Source organism: Euleptes europaea, chromosome 13 (genome assembly GCF_029931775.1).
Source record: "Euleptes europaea isolate rEulEur1 chromosome 13, rEulEur1.hap1, whole genome shotgun sequence".
Taxonomy (NCBI): domain Eukaryota; kingdom Metazoa; phylum Chordata; class Lepidosauria; order Squamata; family Sphaerodactylidae; genus Euleptes; species Euleptes europaea.
Genome location: NC_079324.1, coordinates 20,093,520 through 20,115,761, shown reverse-complemented (window position 1 = coordinate 20,115,761; position 22,242 = coordinate 20,093,520). Strand labels below are relative to the sequence as shown.

At 46.7% G+C, this 22,242-nt stretch overlaps 1 protein-coding gene across 1 annotated transcript in view; it reads right to left on the bottom strand.

Annotated features, from left to right (window-relative positions):
* Positions 1–11,910, bottom strand: part of XPNPEP2 (X-prolyl aminopeptidase 2) — a 29,831-nt gene extending 17,921 nt beyond the window's left edge. Inside the window, exons 1-4 of the mRNA XM_056858977.1 lie at positions 11,862–11,910; positions 3,283–3,356; positions 2,237–2,347; positions 1,460–1,523 (exon numbers count right to left, since the gene is read on the bottom strand). Coding sequence (XP_056714955.1) covers positions 1,460–1,523; positions 2,237–2,347; positions 3,283–3,356; positions 11,862–11,910 — 298 coding nt within the window. The remainder of the gene's footprint in view (positions 1–1,459; positions 1,524–2,236; positions 2,348–3,282; positions 3,357–11,861) is intronic.
* Positions 11,911–22,242: the final 10,332 nt, after the last annotated feature.

The following is a 22,242-nucleotide window of genomic DNA, read 5'->3' as shown; positions in this document are numbered from 1 at the left end:
ATGACTTGGGACTGTTGTTAAAGGCCATAGATAGTAGATTAGAGCCATTTTTAAACAAAATGCACATTTCAACCAATGGCAGTTTGACACTCAAATTACAGCCATCAAAAGTGGAAAACCAGATTTAAGTGGTACTCCGGAAAACCACCCAAGTCTAAGAGTCTGCTCACTGACTAATTTCACAGCTTCTCGCTTTATACAGCAAACACAAATGCTGTGTGTATATCAGTGGTTTCCACAGGAAACATGTAAACTGGGAGGGGCATGCATGCAGCTGAGAACTGTGAAACCATTAGTATTCCCAGATGCATGTACACAGATACTCTGCTCTCAAATCATATGTTTATTGCAGGAAAGAAACACTGGTGCACTCACAGCAAATGTGTTTGCTACATAAAATGGGGAGTTTCCCAGTGCTGGGTTCGAGCTGGTCTTCTGATCATGAGGCCCTGCCTGCAAAATACTGGTGTGGGGAGGGTGAGCTGTTATTACCCAATGGAGTAAAACGGCCAGCAACCTTTCAGAGCCAAAGCAGTCAACATTTAGAGCAAAAGAGCAACAGAGGCCTTTTATGCAGGGACGTTTCCCCGCAGTCACCCCCGCCAACTGCTTCAGGGATTCCTTTTGATTATGCATGCCTTTTCCACCCATCAAAGGTCTTTTCACTCTCCCCGTGTGTTTTGCCCATGTTTTCCAGATGCTGTTTTAGCCAGAGCCTGAAAAATGTAGGCAAAACATGCGGGGAGAGCGAGGTGACCTCTGACGGGTGGAAAAGACAGTCTGTGGGGGTGACTGCGGAGAAACATCCCTGTATAAAAGGCCAGACAGCCAGTATGAGAAAGTCTATTTGCAAATTACACAACATTACTGATAATGGACCTGTTGATTAATAATCCATCGTTTCCCCAGCCCAAACACTCCTTGTAGCTGGTCCTTTATTAGGAAACGGGAGACATTATCATTAATATGTATACACAGGAGGACCCGGGTGCTTGTTTTACTGCATGTTCTGTGCAAGGTTCTGATTACTGGCAACTGTTCACCTCTATCATTTCCCTGTCTGGGAAGCATTTCTAAGAAGCCCTTCAGTTCCATAAATATCTTTGCCTGCCATTTCCTTCACAGACTGGTTATTCCAGCATTCCACCCACCTCTTCAATCCTTAAAAAGTTCATTCTCTTTTTTTAAAGAGCCACATTTGCTCCTATATGGGGCCACATTTGGCTCTAAAACCATAGGATGCAGCTGCAGACCACTGCAGCGGAGAGAGAAGTGCATTCTCTACATGCTCAGATATTCTCTCATTCGAGGACAGAGCCTCTGGCATTTAAATCTGCTGCCAAGACCTGTTCCCCCTTTGGACCAGCAGTTCGTATTCATACTTGGGTCCATGAGGCTTGGGAGCAAACCAAGGTAGATCAGGGAAGGAGAATGACAGGTCCTGAAAGTATACTCTCACCTGATGATCCCGTGAAGCCTGTCATCCAGGATAACCTCTTGTCCCGTTCTGCAATGTACTCACTCTGGGAAACAGAAAAGTAACCCAGATTATTTGTCAAAAGAGCAGAATTCTGCAACTGGCACCAATTGCAGAAATTATGCAAAAATATGCAAATTGCCCCTTCTTCTTTAAGGGACCTGATGCACCAGGTTCAAGGAAATCCTCTACTGGCAAGTGACTTTCTAGATTTGCCCACATTCTTTCAAACCTGTCTTTGCAACCTTATGGGCATCTTGTGGGGGCATCTGGGGCTAAACAAAAGCTGAAATTCTTAGAATGATGAATTCTCAATGCAATATCAAATTCTGTGTTTGCACAGCGCGACTGGGAAAATTCACGCAGCCTGGCCGCTGGTTAGTCATGACAACCCAATGTTTATATTCTCCTCCCAAGTTCAAGGCAGGTAATAGAATGTTAATTAAAAATAGCGATATTAAAAGACTGTGCACGTAAATGCTATTTCACCAAGCACCTGTTTTCAGTTTCAGAAGCAGCCTAAGGCCTTTCTGTTTAAAAAGCACTTACGATGCTAAATATGCTCCACCTAAAACTCTGGAGAACCTCCAGGGAAGGGAAATGCTGACTCATTTTGCAAAAAAAACCCTACATTCTAGGGTCAGAAGGAAAGAAAGACACATGAGAGTCACAATCCCAGGAGGATGTTCTTCAGTCACCCTACTTCAGTGGGGCTGGAGTCTGCTCTAGGTGATGAAAGAGATACAACCTTTGTCTTACCATGTGTGCATCCTTGGAGGGAATGATGTACACTGTGAGGTTGTGGGACCGCATGAGTTGCCGCAGGGCGCTCAATCGCTCACCCGTATTGGTCACCGTAGGAGGCAGATACTGACATCACAAAAAAACAAATAAAAGTGATCAATACAGTATGGAGTGGGGGAGGAAAAGAAGCTGGACAGGTCAGCCATTCTTTCCATTCCTCGATTAGTTTCCCAGGTTATTCATGCTCTTGATACACTTTAGAAGAACTCCGTGGTGCAGAGTGGTAAGCTGAAGTAGTGCAGTCAAAGCTCTGCTCATGGCATTGAGTTCAATCCCAATGCAAGTTGGTTTCAGGTAGCCGGCTCAGGATTGACTCAGCTTTCCATCCTACCCAGGTTAAATTGTGGAACTCTGTGCCCCAGGATGTGGTGATGGCAGCCAACTTGGAAGGCTTTCAGAGGGGAGTGGACATGTTCATGGAGGAGAGGGCTATTCATGACTACTAGTAAAAATGGATAGTAGTCATGATGCATACCTATTCTCTCCAAGATCAGAGGAGCATGCCGAATATATTAGGTGTTGTGGAACACAGGCAGGACAATGCTGCTGCAGCTGTCTTGTTTGTGGGCTTCCTAGAAGCACCTGGTTGGCCACTGTGTGAACAGACTGCTGGACTTGATGGGCCTTGGTCTGATCCAGCATGGCCTTTCCTTGTTCTTATGAAGTCAGTAAAATGAGTACCCAGCTTGCTGGGGGTAAAGTGTAGACAACTGGGGAAGGCAATGGCAAACCACCCAGTAAACAAAGTCTGCCTAGTAAATGTCAGGATATGACATCACCCCATGGGTCAGTAATGACCCGGTGCTTGCACAGGGGGACTACCTTTACCTTTACTTTTTACAGTACACCTTTAGTGCTTCGCCTGGCTTCCGACATGACTCTCCAGGAGGAGATGCCACAGCCCATGAGTATCTCTGTATTTTGGGCCTTGTTCAGGAAATATATGCAAGCACACATACATAGCAGGCCCTGCCTATTTCCAGCTGTGTTTAAGAACTCACTGGAGGGGTGACTGTGCAGTTCCTGATGTCTTCTGATCCAGAGGTTTTTTGCTTGGGGTATCCTGTGACACAGCCTAGGAAGGAAAGACAAAAACTCCTTATATGTATAAACCCAGTTTAGGTAGGGAAGAAGGCAGCCAAGAGCTTGTGAACCACCCCAAAACACACAAATAATACAACACATAGGGAAAGGTGCATTTGCCAAGTCAATATTGAATTATGGGCTGGTTCACACACGCAAGTACCCCGCTTGACTACTCAGTGCTGGCAGACAGACAGCTGAAGGTTATAAACTGACTACTCCCCCTCCCCAAAAGCTGTTGCATCTGAGTTGACATTAGAGGATGTGGATATTCTGTCTGGGGTGTGACCACATGCAGCAGAATGAAGTGAGAAGCTATAGAACTGGAGGTGGGTGGGTTGCACGACGAACGACACCATTTCAGGCTGTGGGTAGAACATTTTTAAAAAGTTGTCCCCAACAGCTTTCTGAAGTGGTACAGTCCACCTCATTCTGCTATATGTGTAGCCTGGATCTTTGATGTGAATTCTGTGATGATTCATTCATATAGAGAAACCACCAACTGATCTTATAGCCACTGAGTGACAACTACGCATGTGTGAACCAGCCTGCATCAATGAAAAATTCATCAGGATGGCTTAAATCACCTTAAACTGATCCTGATGGCTTTGTGTCCTGCTGCTCGATTGATCTCAGGTGTAGGGTCCTGACATACTTATCTGAGAGTAAACTCATATGTGCTACTTCCAGAAGAAGAAGAGTCAGTTTTTATATGCCACCTTTCTCTACCTTTTAAGGAAAATCCAACCAATTTACAATCTCCTTCCCCTCCCCACAACAGACGCCATGTGAGGTAGGTGGGACCGAGAGAATTCAGAGAGAACCGTGACTAGCCCAAGGTCCCCCAGCTGGCATCATATGTAGGAGTGGGGAAACCAACCCAGTTCACCAGATTAGAGTCCGCCGCTCATGTGGAAGAGTGGGGAATCAAACCTGGTTCTCCAGATTAGTGTCTACTGTTCTTAAACACTACACCATGCTGGCCAGCATCTTACTACCCCTCTCCCACTGTCAGTATGACTACACAGAGAACAAAAAGTAGACATAGATGCACGTATGATTTGGGTAGATTAAAGCTCAGACAAGGCCTCTGATAGCGCTAAGAGGGGAGCCAGCGCTAGCGCCGATTCCACTGGGTTAACAGACAACATCAGTGAGTGGCTTCCCAGAAAGGGCACGCTTTGTGTGGGAGTGTGGGAGCTGTTCTTCAGCAAGGATGGCTAGCAAATCGGTTCCAGGAATTGGTACCAGATGTGCCACGTTCTTCCTATTGGCAACAGGCATCGGTTCACATCATCAGGGAGAGAGGTTTTCCGCACTAAAGAATGTGGTCAAATTGACGGCAGGCAGAAAGCCTATTTGGAGAAAGCCGGGGAGAAAGAATGGAGGGGGGCAGAGGAACAGGGATGTCAACGCATATCCTATGTATGTTTACCTTTGCTCCCCAGTAACTATGTATAGGATCACAGCCTCCCTGACCCTGTGCCAGTGACAACCTGGTTATACACAGAAATTAACCAGGGATCCCTTGTATTGGGGAGGGAAGGTGGCATGGTATAGCCCGATCTCGTCAGACCTTGGAAGCTAAGCAGGGTCGGTACTTGGAAGGGAGACCTCCAAGGAAGACTCTGCAGAGGAAGGCAATGGCAAACCACCTCTGCTTCTCACTTGTCTCGAAAGCCCCTTACTGGGGTCGCCATGAGTCGGCTGCAATTTGACAGCACTTTACACACACACACAGTTTACCTTGGAGATAGATCACAATGGGTAGCCTTGTTAGTTTGTCAATAGCAGTAGAAAAGAGCAAGAGTCCAGTAGCACCTTAAAGACTGATAAAATTTCTAGCAGGGTATGAGCTGTAGCTCATGAAAGCTCATACTCTGCCAGAAATTTTGTTAGTCTTCAAGGTGCTACTGGACTCTTGCTCTTTTCAGCAGTTTACCTTGTCAATTTTCCCTGCTTCCTTTCTGTGGGTCATTGTGCTGTTGAAAATACAGAAGCGGGTCCAGGGGGGAAAGCTGGTCACCCCCAAAGAAGCGGGGGGAGGGGTTGGGTGTTGGGAGAAGGAAGAGGGCGGTATCTAGTGAGTCTGCCCATATAGCGGCTTCAAAAACTGTGCCAAATTTTTGACATACCAAGCATAGATTACCACTTTTGACCCTGACCTAGTGACCTTGAAAGCTTTAGTAGCCGGTTTGTTTTTTTCTGCACTGGGTTTCCAACGCTTATTCATTTTGTTTAGTCACAGAAGAGTAACTAGGGCCATAAAAACCACAACCATTCATAATTTTATAGGCTGCAGTCCTAAACGCATATAGGCTACTGTCCCACTGAACTCAGCAAGGCTTACCGCGGAGTAAACATGCATAGATAGGTGAACAGTCTCCTGTCTTCAAGATATCTGTTGCCTCACTACATCCTATTTTGCCCATTGTATGTAGGCCCCAGGGCTAAATTTTTGGCAGGAATATTATCCGGTATTAATACACACTTGGATGCAGAGAAAAGAATATTTCTGCTATCTGATTTTGAAGCATACGCATCATATATAGTTTCTTTGTTTGCTCTTGCAGCAAAGAAAATAAGGTCTAATGTGGTGTCGGAAGGAGCAGCTCCTTATCTTTTAAACTGAAATGTTTTAGTATATTCCGCCATCTATTTAAAATTTTACTTTCGAATCCATTGTATTTGTATTATTTATTTGTTTTAGCAAATTGTGATGGCCAGTGGCTATATACAATAAAATTTTCATTCATTATGTTTATAAATTAAGTATGCGTAATGGCTCAGGCTAGCCTGAAGCTAAGCAGGGTCGGTCCTGGTTAGTACTTGGATGGGAGGCCACCAAGGAAGTCCAGAGTTGCTGCACAGAGGCAGGCAGTGGCAAAACCACCTCTGTTCGCCTCTCGCCTTGAAAACCCCACGGGGTCGCCGTAAATTGTCTGTGACTCCATGGCACTTTCCATCACCGCCTTAAATTGAGTTCAAGGCAAGGGCCGTCCTTCAGTGGTCCAGAAGGAGGCTGGCACGCATAAAGGTCCCAGACTGAGGCCCGATTATCTCTGCATAAAAAGATCTTGGGCAGCGGAACTGGGAAAGGACCTTCATGTGCCTGAAATCTTGGAGAACTGCTACCCTCTGAGTAGAATATCAGGCTAGATGAATCAGTTCTCTGAGATAATATATGGCTAGGGATGCCAGGCCCCTCTAGCCATCAACAGGAGGTTTTTGGGGCGAAGCCTGAGGAGGGCAGGGTTTGGGGAGGGGAGGGACTTCAATGTAGGGTTGCCAACTGCCAGGTAGTAGCAGGAGATCTCCTGCTAATTCAACTGATCTCCAGCCGATAGAGATCAGATCACCTGGAGAAAAATGGCTGCTTTGGCAATTGAACTCTATGGCATTGAAGCCCCTCCCCTCCCGAAACCCTGCCCTCCTCAGGCTCTGCCCCAAAAATCTCCCGCCGGTGGCAAAGAGGGACCTGGCAACCCTACTTCAATGCCATAGGGTCCAATTGCCAAAGCGGCCATTTCCTCCAGGCGAACTGATCTCTATCGGCTGGAGATCAGTTGTAACAGCGGGAGATCTCCAGCTATTACCTGGAGGCTGGCAACCCTACCCCACCCCTCCTTCATCACAAGTCAGTTAACAGTTGCGCCTGGTCAAAAATGAAATCAAATGGAAGAAAGTGATGGGAATCCCTAAGAATTGCCTCGCCAGAATAGACCACATTTCCATCTACAGTAGCACAGGGAGGGGGGTCTAAAAAGTGGCAAACCAGAAGAGGTGGGAGCTGGACATTACTCTGTCACTTTGTTCTGATTTATAGCAGCCAAAGCTCACCAAAGACCTAGTCACATTATACATTTTAAGTGATGGAACAGTAATCCTTTCTTCTCGGGGAACCGTGGGAACTGTAGTCCTGCAAAGGGCAGGGCCAGGGTTGTCTGTGTCTACGGTTGCCAACCTCCAGGTAGTAGCTGGAGAGCTCCCGCTATTACAACTTATCTCCAGCCGAAAGAGATCAGTTCACCTGGAGAAAATGGCTGCTTTGGTAATCGGACTCTATGGCATTGAAGTCCCTCCCCTCCTCAAATCCCGCCCTCCTCAGGTCTCATCCCAAAAATCTCCAGGTATTTCCCAGTCCAGAGCTGGCAACCCTATCTGTGTCAGATGTCAAGTTGAAAGGCAGTTCAGACAGAAAACCGAAGTCCAAATCTGCTCAAAAGGATCAGGTGGCATCCAGACACAACGTTGGGTTAGGCCAGAAGCCAGGATACACGAGAGGCAGTTCTTTAAGCAGAAATATGGTCAAGATTAAGCAAGAAACCGATATCAGCAAGACAGCCCAAGGAGATGGCAAAGACTACAGCAAAGATCAGACTTCTCAGTAATGGCAAGTTGTTCAGACTGGAGTGTCTAGTCTGGAGGCAGCAGCTTTATACCTTCAGGCTAGATAGGGTTGCCAACTGCCAGGTAATAGCAGAAGTTCTCCCGCTATTACAATTCTTCTCCAGCTGATAGAGATCAGCTCCCCTGGAGAAAATGGCCGCTTTGGCCATTGGACTCTATGGCATTGAAGTCCCTCCCCTCCCCAAACCCCGCCCTCCTCAGGCTCCGCCCCAAAAACCTCCCGCCAGTAGCAAAGAAGGACCAGGCAACCCTACCTTCAAGTCAGCTGATTCCAGTAACTTTCATCAGGTCCTTTGGGGCAGGTCAGTGTGGGGCAAGGAAACTAGGCCAGAAGCTGTCTCTGAAGCCAAACAGCCAAGATTGGTGCCCGAGCAAGACACGCTGCTGGCCCCAGGTTCTGTGCTCAAGCCCCCAAAGCACACGATACTGTTCCCAAATTCTCAAAATCTTCCCAAAATGCAATTCCTGGGATTCTTTGGGAAAGTATGACTGCTAAAGTGATATATAGTGGTGCAAAGTGCCATCAAGTCACACCCGATTTATGGCGACCCCGTAGGGTTTGTAAGGCAAGAGACATTTAGAGGTGGTTTGCCGTTGCCTGCCTCCGCAAAGTGACATATAAACCCTATTTAAACTTAATATGGAGACAGGGCCTTATTTTCAGTGCGAACATCTCTAGATTCCTGTCACAGAAGCCAAGCTGAGATGGCTTTGCTAATATACCATCGGAATTTGAAATGTCCATGAATTAATCTTAGGATCTAATCTGAAAACACCACGCCTACACTGTGCTGCAAGTATTTGATTTAGTGGCTTTTGATCTGATTTGACCTAGTTTGCTCATTCAATACTTCTTGAACAGCCGCTCATTCCTCTGTAAATGACTATACAGTCAGTCAATTCCACACTGCAAATTTATCATATTGCAAAGATCAAACTATAAGCAAAACAATGAAACTATTTTTTAATCTATCAGTGCATGATCCAAGCAAAATGGAACACTTTAATGAAAATTATTTTTTGAAAAGATTAGTATGCCTAACTGTCCCTTTGAAATCAAGAAGACTACACTTTATTTTGGCAGAATGCATTCTAGAATCTTCAGGGCAAATTTCAAAGGAAATGAAATTTCCTTGCCCCATATATATTTGTCAAAGACTTGTCATAGACATGATTTACTGAAAACAGTGAAATGACAGATGTGATGTTCTGAAAGTACTATATACACCCAGAAAGTACTATATAAACCCTTGTTATTATTTTTGCAAGGATCCAAAAAGCTAGTGCTGGAGACTGACTCAATGAATAATAATTTAGTATCCCCCTGCCTCTCTGAGAGTTGATGGAAGCTAAATACAGACAATCATGCATCTAGGCCATCCATAAATGAAATTGCAGGCTCATGCAAACTCAGTTTGCCTTGGGGTTGTGCAGGGAAGAAATCAGAAGTTTAACCATTTTTTCCACTATTCAAGTGTCCCTGTTCTGCTATGCTATTAGCATTTTAAAGAAAAAACTAGATGTTTTAAAAGGCTTTGAATAGCTAAAGTTAGTGGAGGTTTGGTAGGGTTAGGGTTGCCCACATTAGGTTGGGAAATACTAGGAGATTTGAGGGATGGAATCTGGGAAGGGGTTTGGGGAGGGGATGGACATCAGCAGGGTTTAATGCCATGGTCCATCCTCCCAAGCAGCTGTTTTCTCCAGGGGAACTGATCTCTGTTTCTGAAGATCAATTTTAATTATGGGAGGTCTCCAGGCCCCACCTGGAGGATGGCAACCCTAGTTGAAAGGTTAAACTTTGTCCCTATGCAGCCCTGTGGTTACAGAGCCTATAGTTTGCTTTCTATGGATGAAAGGAGACATGATCTTTGTGTCTCCTCTGTTTTAGGTGTATATAAACACAGTTCACACAAGCCGATAGGCATGGCATGCAGGCCATGGATCTGAACTGCATTTGGCAAACATATGATCAATAGCTTAAAATGCCTCCAGCTTACAGTTCAACTGGCAATTTCGTCATTGGAAGAAGGAGGAGGAGGAGGAGGAGAGTTGGTTCTTATATGCCAATTTTCTCTACCACTTTAGGAAGAATCAAATCAGCTTACAAACCTTCCCCTCCTCACAACAGACACCCTGGGAAGTAGGTGGAGCTGAGAAAGCTGTAAGAGAGCTGTGACTAGTCCAAGGTCACCCAGCTGGCTTCGTGTGTAGGAGTGGGGAAACCAACCCTGTTCACCAGATTAGCGTCTGCCGCTCATGTGGAGGAGTGGGGAATCAAACCCGGTTCTCCAGATCAAAGTCTACCGCTCCTAACCACCGCTCTTAACCACTACACCACGCTGGCTCTCAATGCATGTTGTTTACCATGGGCCAAGTTTTCAGGGCAGCCAGGAATTGTACCAGCAACAAGCAGGTTTGTCCATGGGTGCTCTTTATGGGGAACGCCCCCATTCAAACCACTGCAGGCCACTGAGTGGAGGGGGGAAAGGGGAGTGCCATCTTCCAGCTCCAGGCCGAGAAACCCCTTGGCAGGCCCTGACCTAGGCTATCTAGTTGAAAACATCTGCTGTAGACCTTCCTTATCTGTCCTCTTACCTACCTGCATTCTCCCCCACCCCACCCCGCCTGCTTGTCTCCTTGCCTGTCTGCTGCTTTCCCTTTCAGCTTAGACTGGGGCTATGCGGAACAATTAGGCCTTTTGATCACTCTTGCTAAGTGGGGCCCTGAGCATCAGGTCAAAGGCTATAGAGAGACACCAGCCATTGATCCTGCAGATATTTTGATTTGGCTCAGGCTGTGGGAGGAACTATATACTCCAAGAGAATCTGAAATGCTAATGAAGGGGAGGATGGGTGGGTGAAGGGGGATACTTAACCCTTTCCCGCCTGCTGATTCCACAGCTCTGTGAGTGAGATTAGGCTGAGAGGGTGTGACTGGCCCAAGGTCACCCAGTGAGCTTCCATGGTAGGAGTGGGGATTTGAACCTGGGTCTCCCAGATACTAGTTCAGCACTCTTAACCACTACACCACACTGGCTCTCCCTTGCAATCCCTCCCAAGGCTGTTTTTCACCTGTTTTTCGTCTCCCAGACTGCAACTGGAAATAAAGGTGGAGGAGAATCAACAGCTAGGCAAAGGGAAGCCCCTATATCATTGCAAGATAATCACATGGTTGTTCTGCCCCGACCCCAGAAGCGAATACAAGCAAGGCTTTACCAGTTGTGCCAGTTGCAGAAGTGGCTGCATCGCCAGCCCTGGCAAAGACCCTAAAAGTGGGTTGCAAGGCAAATACAAGTTGAGGTGTGAGCTGGATAGCCACAGCAGCAATTGTTCTATCATGTGCCAAATGGACCCTGGCCCACTCAGTCCCCAGCATGGTGTAGTGGTTAATTAGCAGTGGATTCTAATCTGGAGAACCGGGTTTGTTTCCCCACTCCTCCATAATGAAGAAGAAGAAGAGTTGGTTTTTATATGCCAACTTTCTCGACCACTTAAGGAAGAATCAAAGTGGCTTACAATCACCTTCCCTTCCCGTCCCCACAACAGACACCCTGTTAGGTGGGTGGGGCCGAGAGAGTGTGACTAGCCCAAGGTCACCCAGCTGGCTTCATGTGTAGGAGTGGGGAAACAAATCCAGTTCACCAGATTAGCCTCCGCCGCTCATGTGGAGGCATGCGGAATGAAACCTGTTTCTCCAGATCAGTCCACCACTCCAAACCACTGCTCTTAACCACTACACCACGCTGGTTCTTAGAGCAGCAGACTCTAATCTGGTGAATCAGGATGGTTTCCCCACACCTCCACATGAAGCTAGCTGGGTGACCTTGGGCTAGTCACAGTTCTCTTCGAGCTCTCTCAGCCTCACTTACCTCACAAGGTGTCTGTTGTGGGGAGAGGAAGGGAAGGAGATTGTAAGCCGGTTTCATTCTCATTAAAAGGCAGAGAAAACCAGCATTTAAAAACCAACTCTTCTTTTTCTTCTTCCTCCCATACTCACCATGCCAAACTAGCCTAGTCAAGCTGGCAAGACCTTCCACCCATTTACACATTCCAGGGAAGGACGTCTGTGTCTCTCCAAGCATACTTACTGTGAAGAAGAGAAATCCAGACCCCCAAGACGCAGTAGAAGGAGGCCATGGCCTTTTCCAGCTTGGAGATTTTACTTCTCAGTAAGGTTTGTGAAGAAAAACCAAAACATCAGGCAGGGCTCCTTGGATCAGCAACTGGATTTCCAGCGGACGAGGCCCGTTAACTTTCCAGACCTTATTGCTCTCTGCGTCTCGGAGATCAACTTCTTTCCGCAAGATAAAGCAAACAAACAGATGGGACACGTGATGTTGATGCAAAGTCCAAACATTATCATTAGACAGCAGAAATTCTGTTGTCTTTGGGAACCTCTTCTGGTGCTTTTTATATCATCAAGCCAAAAAAGAAAGAAAAAAGGAGCAGCAGCTAACACATTCCTCCAGTTAATGCCCCAAAGGTCTAAAGAGGTGGAGTTACACAGTATCTTGGCAAATGTGCGCTCCCGAACCCACAATGGTTGATCTAACAGAAGGGTTGTTTTGAAGTAATGCTGAATACCAGCACCTTGGGGGGGGACGCTCTCTGATGTCCTGAGGGGGGAATTGGTGGAAATCAGCACAACCATATATATATGAGTACTGGCATCTTTAAAAACAAACAAAAACGCCCTGTGTAACAGTAACGCGGGGCGAAATGGGGGCACTGGTGGGGAAAATCTAGCAGGCAAGGGGGTGCCCAAGCCTTCCCATGGCTACAGATTTTCTGTGCAAATGCTGCCCACCATTTCCTCTCCCCCTCCTTCTGCATTTCTTTACTGTCTCGAAAACTTGGCCAGGGAGGGGTATTCAGATCAAAAACAGCCAGCTGGGGGAGGGAGATTACAGGAAATTGCTGGGAGGTGGGAAGTTTATGCTCTTGGGCACCTCCTGTTTGCCAAATCAGTCTTAAAACTCAGTACTCAATCTGGGGAAGATTTTGGTCCCATCGATGTACTCCGGCGCAACTGGTTCACGGACTCGGATGACGGATCGGTTCCAACAACTCGGCAGTCACTTAAAAGGAGCTGGAGATTAACAGAAGGAAATAGCCTGTGATGCCCTAAAATTTAAAAGAGGAAATCTGTGGCGGGCTCTCTGGATTTTTAAAAAAAATTAAACAGCCTAAAGCGAAAGAGGGGTGGGGAGAGGAATTGCACGACAACAGGGGTTTTGGAGTATAAAGTAATTATTCAATAAATTATATTGGAAATGCCACTCCAGATAATCTGTGCAATGTAATGATCGACTACGATGACGGGGTTCATGACCCTTTAGCACAGACTGAACATTTGCCCTAAGATGAACAGCTTATATTTCTTCACAGGTCATTGACATCATCATTATTAGAACACAGTTTCCACCACACCCTTCTGATGTTTCATGTTATGGTGTTCTATACATTATTACTAAACCAAAGCAGACACCACACAAAAGCCAGTGTGGAGCAGCGGCTAGCGTAGGATCTGGGAGACCCAGGTTTGAAACTCTTCTAGGGTTGCCAGGTCCCTCTTCGCCACCGGTAGGAGGTTTTTGGGGCGGAGCCTGAGGAGGATGGGGTTTGGGGAGGGGAGGGACTTCAATGCCATAGAGTCCAATGGCCAAAGCAGCGATTTTCTCCAGGTGAACTGATCTCTATCGACTGGAGATCAGTCATAATAGCGGGAGATCTCCAGCTAGTACCTGGAGGTTGGCAACCCTAAAATCTACTCTCCTATGGAAGTTCACTGGGTGATCTTGGGCCAGTCATGCATGGTGTAAAGAAGTATTTCCTCTTGACCGTCCTGAACCTACTGCCCATCAACTTCACTGGGTGTCCTGCCAACCTCTGTGCTGTTGTTATTAAAATATGCAGAGCTTTATTAGAGAATGATTGTTAGAATATTTTATAATTGTATCTATTTTAATGTGATAATTTTAACCAGGGGTTGCTTTTATTAACCTTACACCTTTATATGTACGGGCAGTCTGTGATTCTGCAGTGCAAAACTATTGTGTCTGGAAATTTTGATGTGTTGGCAACTGATTGGTCAGTCGACCGTTTTAATAAACTTGACTTGACTTGACACTGGATGTCCTCGAGTTCTAGTATTATAAGTAGGGTTGCCAACTCCAGGTTGGGGTATAATGCCACAGAGTCCACCTTCCGAAGTGGCCATTTTCTCCAGGTGAACTGATCTCTGTCACCTGGAGATGAGTTGTAATCACAGGAGATCCCTGGCCACCACCTGGAGATTGGCAACCCTAGATGCAGGGGATCTGGCAAGCCACTGTGAAAACTGACATTTGGTACACCTGGAGTTCAGGACATGACAATTACGACAGAAGTCTGCATATGGGGCATTTTAACACCTAGCTATAAAACTTAGGTGTGAACTTTATTTATTTGGAAAATTTCTATGCCGCCTCTCAAGGAAGCATCCCGAGGCAACTTACAAAACCAAAAACAAAACATAATTTAAAAATTAAAAATCCTAATCATTATCAAAACCTAGCATTCAAACCAACAACAGAGAATAAAACAAAACACAGAGCAGCTTAAAATGGATCCTAAACATTTCTTAGGCTAAGAACACATAAGATGATGTTTTTTAAAAATCAGTCCCTTAGTTAAAAGCCTGAGTAAACAGAAACATTTTGGCCTGGTGCCTCAAAGAAAATAGCGTAGGCACCAAGTGGAGGCTCTAGGGCAAGGGCATTCCACAAATAGGGTTGCCAGGTCCCTCTTCACCACCGGTGGGAGGTTTTTGGGGCAGAGCCTGAGGAAGGCGGGGTTTGTGGAGGGACTTCAATGCCATAGAGTCCAATTACCAAAGCAGCCATTTCCACCAGGTGAACTGATCTCTATTGGCTGGAGATCAGTTGTAATAGGTAGGAGATCTCCAGCTAGTACCTGGAGGTTGGCAACCTTATTCACAGGAAAGGGGCCACCGCTGACAAAGCCTTGCCTCTAACCTGGATGTACTCTGAAGGAGGAAATAAAGAACAGAAGACTTAACATATTAGGGGAGACCCAAAGGGGACAGAAGAGGGATTTCACTGGCAGCAGGAGAGTTAGAAGAGAGTGAACAATATAAGGCTATAAAGAGAACCAGTATAACATGACTGTGAAATTGTAAGTAGGAGTGAAGTATGTGTGCGTGCAGCCCCATGATGTATTCATACAGCAGAATGAGATGGAAGAATGGGGGGGGGGGTAACATTTCACACCACATAAAGGGAGATCATATTTTTCAATGTGAAACACTCCTTGCAATAAAAAAATTAGCACTGCAAGGAAAAAGCTTCTCCCTGTCCTTTGCCCACTCTTCTCATTTTTCACTTACACAGAAGTATCAATATAAGCATCTGAAGTGGTTCAGTACATCTACAGCACTCTCCTCTCGTGGCTGGGATGTACAAATATATAGACTAGACATATGAATGTGATTTAAACTCTGATACAAGCTTTAGGGGGTTACCGCACTTTGTATTCCCAGCGATGTATTAAGAGTTTGAAAATGTTGTAAAAAACATCGCTTTAAAAGGGTTTTTGGATACCACGGCTTATAAATGGTTGGAAGACGTCTTCACAGATAAAGGGGCCAAACAAAGTGTGAACAGTATTTTTTATAACGTTTTCAAACTCTTAATACATCGGTGGGAATACATAGAAAGTGCGAACAGTATTTTTTATAACATTTTCAAACTCTTAATACATCGCTGGGAATACAAGTGCGGTAACTTACTTGTATTCTGCAAAAGTGCTAAAATGTACTGGGAGTCGGATCTAGGAGTTCTACTGAAATCTATCAAGTGGCTTGAAGTTGTCACCCATCGGCATTTAGCTCCTTTGTAATTACACATAGAGAGATAGAGACAGAGATAGATACAGAGATAGTCATCACGATGTTTTGGGGACAAGGTATCTCTATGAACATATGAAGCTGCCTTATAACAAAACAGACCTTTGGTCTAGCCTTAGTCTGACCACGAAAGCAGATGCTCTTCAAATGAATAATAATGACCTTAGAACTGTTATTTTATCATTTTAAAGGAGCAAGAATCCCTATGTCATTAAAAAAAAAACTTTGCTGAAACATTTGGCACTAGCGCCATCTAAGTAGAAAATGTCACACCACAACACACTTAGTACATTTGAATCTGGAACCATTTCGTGGTGGACAAAAATTGCCCATTAGATGCAAAAGGACAAGGAATGACAGTTTGTTTGTTTTTAATCAGTTTGGTATTCATTTCTCATCTTCAGACAGCTTTGCCCAAACCATGCCATCCCTGTCCCACTGTCTGCCTTTCTTGTTGGATTTGGATTTGGATTCTCTCTTATGATACTCGTTAGCTTAAGGCTTAACATTAAATGTGCGTAACAATCTAATTCTCATTTGCCACACCCTCATCACCGGCATCTGTATTTTAATCTATTATTACTACTAGGTTGGTATTTTCACATACACCTTAGTTTTTATAATCCCAATAAAGAAAGGAATTGGAGCTCTTGAGAACTGGGAGATCATTCTTACTCTTTGTTGGGGCTCTGGCCTCAGTGGTTAAAAGGCGATGCTATAACGGGGACAACTCATAATCTTAGGAAAGAACTGACAAAGCCCAGCATTGACAATAACCCAAGGATTGCAACTTACATCTCGACGGGCAAAAAGGAACAACCTTGCTCAGAGCATCCTCAGGGATGCTGTTACCATGAGAACTGCGCCAGCAGCCTGCCATTGGCTCCTACGGATGGTCCATGCCGCCCTGTCGGCTCCTCCCTCTTCTCTGCTTGTATAGCAGCAGGGCGGGCAGGCTCCTCTCCTCTCACGTCCCCGCCCAGCCCTTTGCAGATTGACTCTCAACAGCAGGGGATTTCACTGGACTTGCTCTGACTGCGCTGTGCTCGAAGGCAGCTGGCAGAGAGTGCAATGACCGGCCCTGGTTATGTAAGTGTAATAAATACTCATCGAGTTACACCAGAGCTGGCTGTGCCCTCAGACTATGCCCATGGACCGTAGTCCCTCTAGTCTAGTAAGCAGGAGGGAGTCAGCTGCTTTCCTTTCCATGGGCAACGCAAAGGCGTTTGCAGTCAAGAGGGCAGCGATGTGCCGTTTCTTCCCTCCTCGACACAGCAATCCTCGCCCATGGATACTATTAAGCAAGGTTTTCGTCACTTTCCTTCTCTTCGCTCCTTGTGGGAAGCCTCCTGTGGCTTTGCTAACGTGCAAAAATGCATGCACAAATTCCTGGAAGTGCTTCCGTCAGCCGGTTTCTGGCTTTTCGTGACATTATGCTGCCCGAAGAGTATTAATCATCTTTTTCGGCTCTTGCCTTCACATCGAGTGCAGTGCCAAGATAGCTCGGTTACCCAACTGAAAGACCGACAGCGTTGTCGGAGAGTTAGCCTCATTCTTCCCAGTTTTGAAAAGGTTATTTATTTCCAGGTATTTCCGGTTACAATCACCTCAGGTCATCCACAGGTCACGGTGGTTTTCTACAGAACTATGAGCTGTAACACCCACTACAGATAGCAGCCCGACTGTAGTGCACACGATACCTTACCCCAAGATAAAATCTACGTGAATCAGAAGCTGCAACTTTCCTTTTCCGTCCTTCACCTAACCCTGGAGCTTCTGAATGTAATGGCCACTCCCCCCTGGTCTTACTCCTACCCCCTTTCAGTAACAAGTTCTCGACTTTTGCAAGAAATCATATTTCCCTCCTTTCTCTTCATACCTGGTCCTCAAATGTTTGTTTCAGCTTGCCTACCCGGCAGCTTTTCGAGCCCAACTCACAACAGTTTCTAACAGTTCGAGTGGTTTCTCAGTGAAATAGGCTTCCTCGGGAGGTGGTAAGCTCTCCTTCCCCAGGAGGTTTTTAAGCAGAGGCTAGATGGCCATCTGTCAGCAGTGCTGATTCTGTGACCTTAGGCAGTTCCTGAAAGGGAGGGCATCTTGGCCATCTTCTGGGCATGGAGTAGGGGTCACTGGGGGTGGGGGGTGGGGGTAGTTGTGAATTTCCTGCAGTGTGCTGGGGGTTGGACTAGATGACCCTGGTGGTCCCTTCCAACTCTATGATTCTAACTCACTGCACTCCTTGTGTGTCCGTCTCCCTCTACTTATATCTCAATGTTTCTCTCCCCTATAGTATCAGGCCCTCTAATTTCTCTCCCTTCCACCCATACGCAACCCTGTTGTGATCTCTTTTAGCCCTTTTAAGAGCTCTGTAGGGAAAGGGGGGTTCCGGTCCACGTGGGGAGGGGGTCCTAGTGCAATCACTTTTGTGCTTTTGCTCAGGCAGCACAGGGGAGAAAGGGGAAGAAGAAGAAGAGTTGGTTTTTATATGCTGACCTTCTCTACCTTTTAGGGAGAATCAAACTGACTTACAATCACCTTCCCTTCCCCTCCCCACAACAGACACCCTGGGAAGTAGGTGGGGCTGAGAGAGTTCGAAGAGATCTCTGACTATCCCAAGGTCTCCCAGCTGGCTTCATGTGTAGGAGTGAGGAAACCAACCCGGTTCACCAGATTAGAGTCCGCCGCTCATGTGGAGGAGTGGGGAATCAAACCCGGTGCTCCGGATTAGAGTCCACTGCTCCCCACCACCGCTCTTAACCACTATACCATGCTGGCTCTCCACACTGGGATGAGTCAGGGTGGCAACAGCAATGAATGGCACAAGAACAGATATGCATGGAAGTGGTTGTGGTGTAGGGCCAATATAGTGCCAGCATTGTTTAGTGGTCAGAGGGTCAGACTAGGATCTGGGAGACCCGGGTTCAAATCCTCACTCTGCCATGGAAGTCTGTTGGGTGACCTTGGGCACATCACTCTCTCTCTCAGCCTAACTGATCCCACAGGGTTGTTGTCATGAGGCTAAAAGGGAGGAGGTGAAAACATCGTTGTACACTGCTTTGGGTCCCCATTGAGGAGGAAAGCACGGTAGAGATATCTGAATAAAGCAGTGTATAAATATCGGAATAAATACAATAATCTTCAGAGGCCCTGCTTTGGGTGCCCCTGCCTTCTGAGATTAGGTAGATGGCAACCTGGGAGAAGGCCTTCTCTTCTCGGTCATGGCACCAAAACCCTGGAACTTTCTCCCCAGGGAGACTCATCTGTCCCCTTCTGTTGCCATCTTCTGCCAGTGAGTTAAGACTTTTTTTTTTTTTGGTTGCGTTTGGCATACCCTCCTAAAAGCCCAGTGTTTTAACTGAGGTTTTTATGTTTTTGTATGTATTTTAATCTGGTTTTAATTATTTTCTTGAGGTGTTTCTTGTTGGGTTTTTTAAGATGTGATTTTATTAGGTATGTTTTAAATTGTTAGCTGCCTTGATGGCCCTTATCAGGGCAGAAAGGCAGCATATAAATTTTGTAAAATAAACAAACAACAAATTTCCTCCCATTCATGTGCGGCTTGACGCAGCTGCCATGGTCTGGATAGGTTTTCATGCTCCCAAGCTGAAGCAAACGTTCAGGGTGCTGCACAGGTTTCCATCCCCTATAAAGCGCTGTCTAAGGCAGCCACCTACCAAGGTCTTGTGACAGAACTTGCTTTAATGAGCGCTCTGAGAGAATTAAGGTATTTATTATCACCACCTTCGTGCCATAACTCTTCTCAGACCTTCAGCAGCACTGGCAGGAACCATAATTTATCGGCATGGCACATGCTTTGCATGCATAAGGTCCCATCTCAGCCCTCGGCCTCTCCACTTAAAAAGGATGTCAGGCAGCCGTGCTGGGAAAGGTCTTTGCCCGGGTTCTTGGAAAGCCGTCGCCAGTCAGAGGAGCCAGGGCACGGCTCGGCAGACCGATGGTCCGACTCGATGTACAGCAGCTTCATCTGTTCAAACGCTCCCCCGGCCAGAGATTCATTCCAAGAGAAACCGATCCTTGACATGGCAGCCTTCCCAGCTGCTCCGTGACTGCTAGCCATGAGTCACGCTGGCTTGCCTTCTTTGTTGATCCCTGTCCCTTGCTCGGCTTTCAAGGGCCGCCAGATGCGTCGTAGCTTTTTCACGCATGCAAACCTGAACACACAAAAGCACTTGGGAACCTGGCACCGGCCTGGTGGGATGCTCTGTCTGGTGACATCAGGGCCCTGCGGGACCTTACAGAGTTCCGCAGGGCCTGCAAGACGGAGCCATTCCAACAGGCCTACAGCTGAGGACAGCCGCGAATATCATCTGCTGGCCTCCCTATTCTCCCCCCTCCTGTTATATTATTAACGTCAACTTAGGGGTAAACCTGCTGCAAATATCCGGCAACACGAGTAGTGTTCAGGCGCCATCTGTAGTTTTTAAGTTTTAAAATTGGGATTTTATTATTTTAAATTTAGATCTTGTACTTAATTTTATTATTGATGCTTTTGTATGATGTTACCCACCCTCAGCCGGCTTCGGCAGGGGAGGGCGGGCTATAAATTACTAAATAAATAAATAAATAAATAAAAAACACAGGCGGAGCAAGGAGAGCGTGAGTACTCCTAACAGGAATGGAGCAACCGATGATCTGCGGTGGCTCCATGCCTCAGTTTCCTTAGCTGTGGCTTGAGTTGCCAACTGGCCCAAGGGAAAAATGACTTAGCTTGCCTGCTGTCCTTTTAACAGGAGCTCGATGTGCAAAAATCAGCTGCTGAAGCTTTTCACAGCATGGAAATAACACACGGGTCTTTTTTGCATGGATGCTTCCTCGCTGTCACCCCTCTGACAACTTTGGGTCTTTGTGTTGATTATGCATGCCATTTCCGACCATCATAAATCACCTCGCTCTCCCCCTTCATTTCCCTGCGTTTCTCTCGCGTTTTCAGAGACGTGTTTTATCTCAAATTTGAAAACGCGGGCAAAACGTGGGGAAAGGCAGGGGGAGAGGGAGGCGACCTCTGACGGTCAGAAACAGCATGCACAAACAAAAGAAAGACCCAAAGTCTTCGGAGGGGTGACCGCAAGGGAAACAGCCATGCATAAAAGACCACGGTCACCTGCTAGCATCTGCAGATCCAGCGTCTGCCAAACATATACCTACAGCGGCCAGCTGAAAAGTTGGGAACCCCTAGCTGGGATCAAGGCTGCTTCAAGACCAGTACGGATGTGTGGGGCACCCTGGTATTGCTTGCTGTAAGGGGCATTGATAAAAGTTGCAAGTCAGAGATATCCACAAAGTGTGCGCTGCTGATCTGGAAAGAATGTTGCTCACAGGAGGATACGCTTTGCAGTGGGCCGCAGCAAGGCATTCCAGGTCAGGGAGGCTTGCCATGCATGTGGTTTCTCCTCAAGGTCTTGCAAGGGCATTCTTCAGCTCCTTCCTTGGGGCTGACGTTGAGCCACCTGCTTCCAAGCAGAGGGGCCGGTCTTGACAGTGAGAGAGACAAGTCCAGCTGCAGTCCTGCAAAGCCTGACGTCCTTGAGCAGGAATGACCACTGGCATCCTCGCCTGGTGCCTCGGCAAAAAACGGGCCTTCTGACCCTTTCCTCATATTGGAAATATGCAGCGCTAATTGCTCGGGGCTGAGCAAAAGGGAGGGCCTGCCAGTTGCCAGAGGGAGAAAAAGCTTGCAATTGGAAAATGTCGAATGTTGTTTAGTGTTTTGTTTTCCTGGAAGACAAAAGACGTGGGCAAGGCGGCAGGACTGATCCTTGGCCAAACATCTGCATTTGCTGGAGAGCCAGCCTTTTGTTCAGCAAAAGTCTTGAAAACGGAGGAGCTTCCAACCCAATGAAGCTAAAACAGACATTCGAGAAGCTGCAAAGATAACTCAAATAGGGCAAGAAAGGGGCGGCTGGCCCTTTCAAGTCACCGCTTTGAGATAAGGAAAGAACAAGGCAGAGCCTTTAAGAGGTTGCTCAGGAATGGACCGACCTTTCAACTTATTGGAAAAGTTCCCGGTGGGATGTTTCCCTAGAGGGCTACTGGCAGCCAGAAGCAAGCTCAACCAAGTGATCCCTGCAGTGCTGGAGATGCAGGCCATGGTGACAACCTGAACCCGTTGTCCTCGAGGCCCAGGTATAATCTGAGTGGAGACTGCAGGGGCCGCTTGGTTTAGCTTGCTCCGGGGCTATTTTAGCATCCCAATCCGCCAGCGGGTTAGGTCAGCAATGACTGGAGCGGAATCCAAGCGTGTCTGGATGAAGTCCACTTCTTCCACCGATGCCAGCAACCCCACCCCAAAGTAGAATGTAGCCAAGCTTGGACGTAAGAGGGTCTGGTGCCTATAAGATTAGGATGGGACATGTGGAAGGAGACAGCTTGGGGGAAAGGGTATGTCAGTACCACTCCCAAAATTAAGTGCTTAGGTGAGCAAGCTGCCTGACAAGGGCCATTTATGCATCAGTTTCCTCGCAGTCACTAGGGTTGCCAACCTCCAGGTACTAGCTGGAGATCTCCTGCTATTAAACTGTTCTCCAGCTGATAGAGATCAGTTC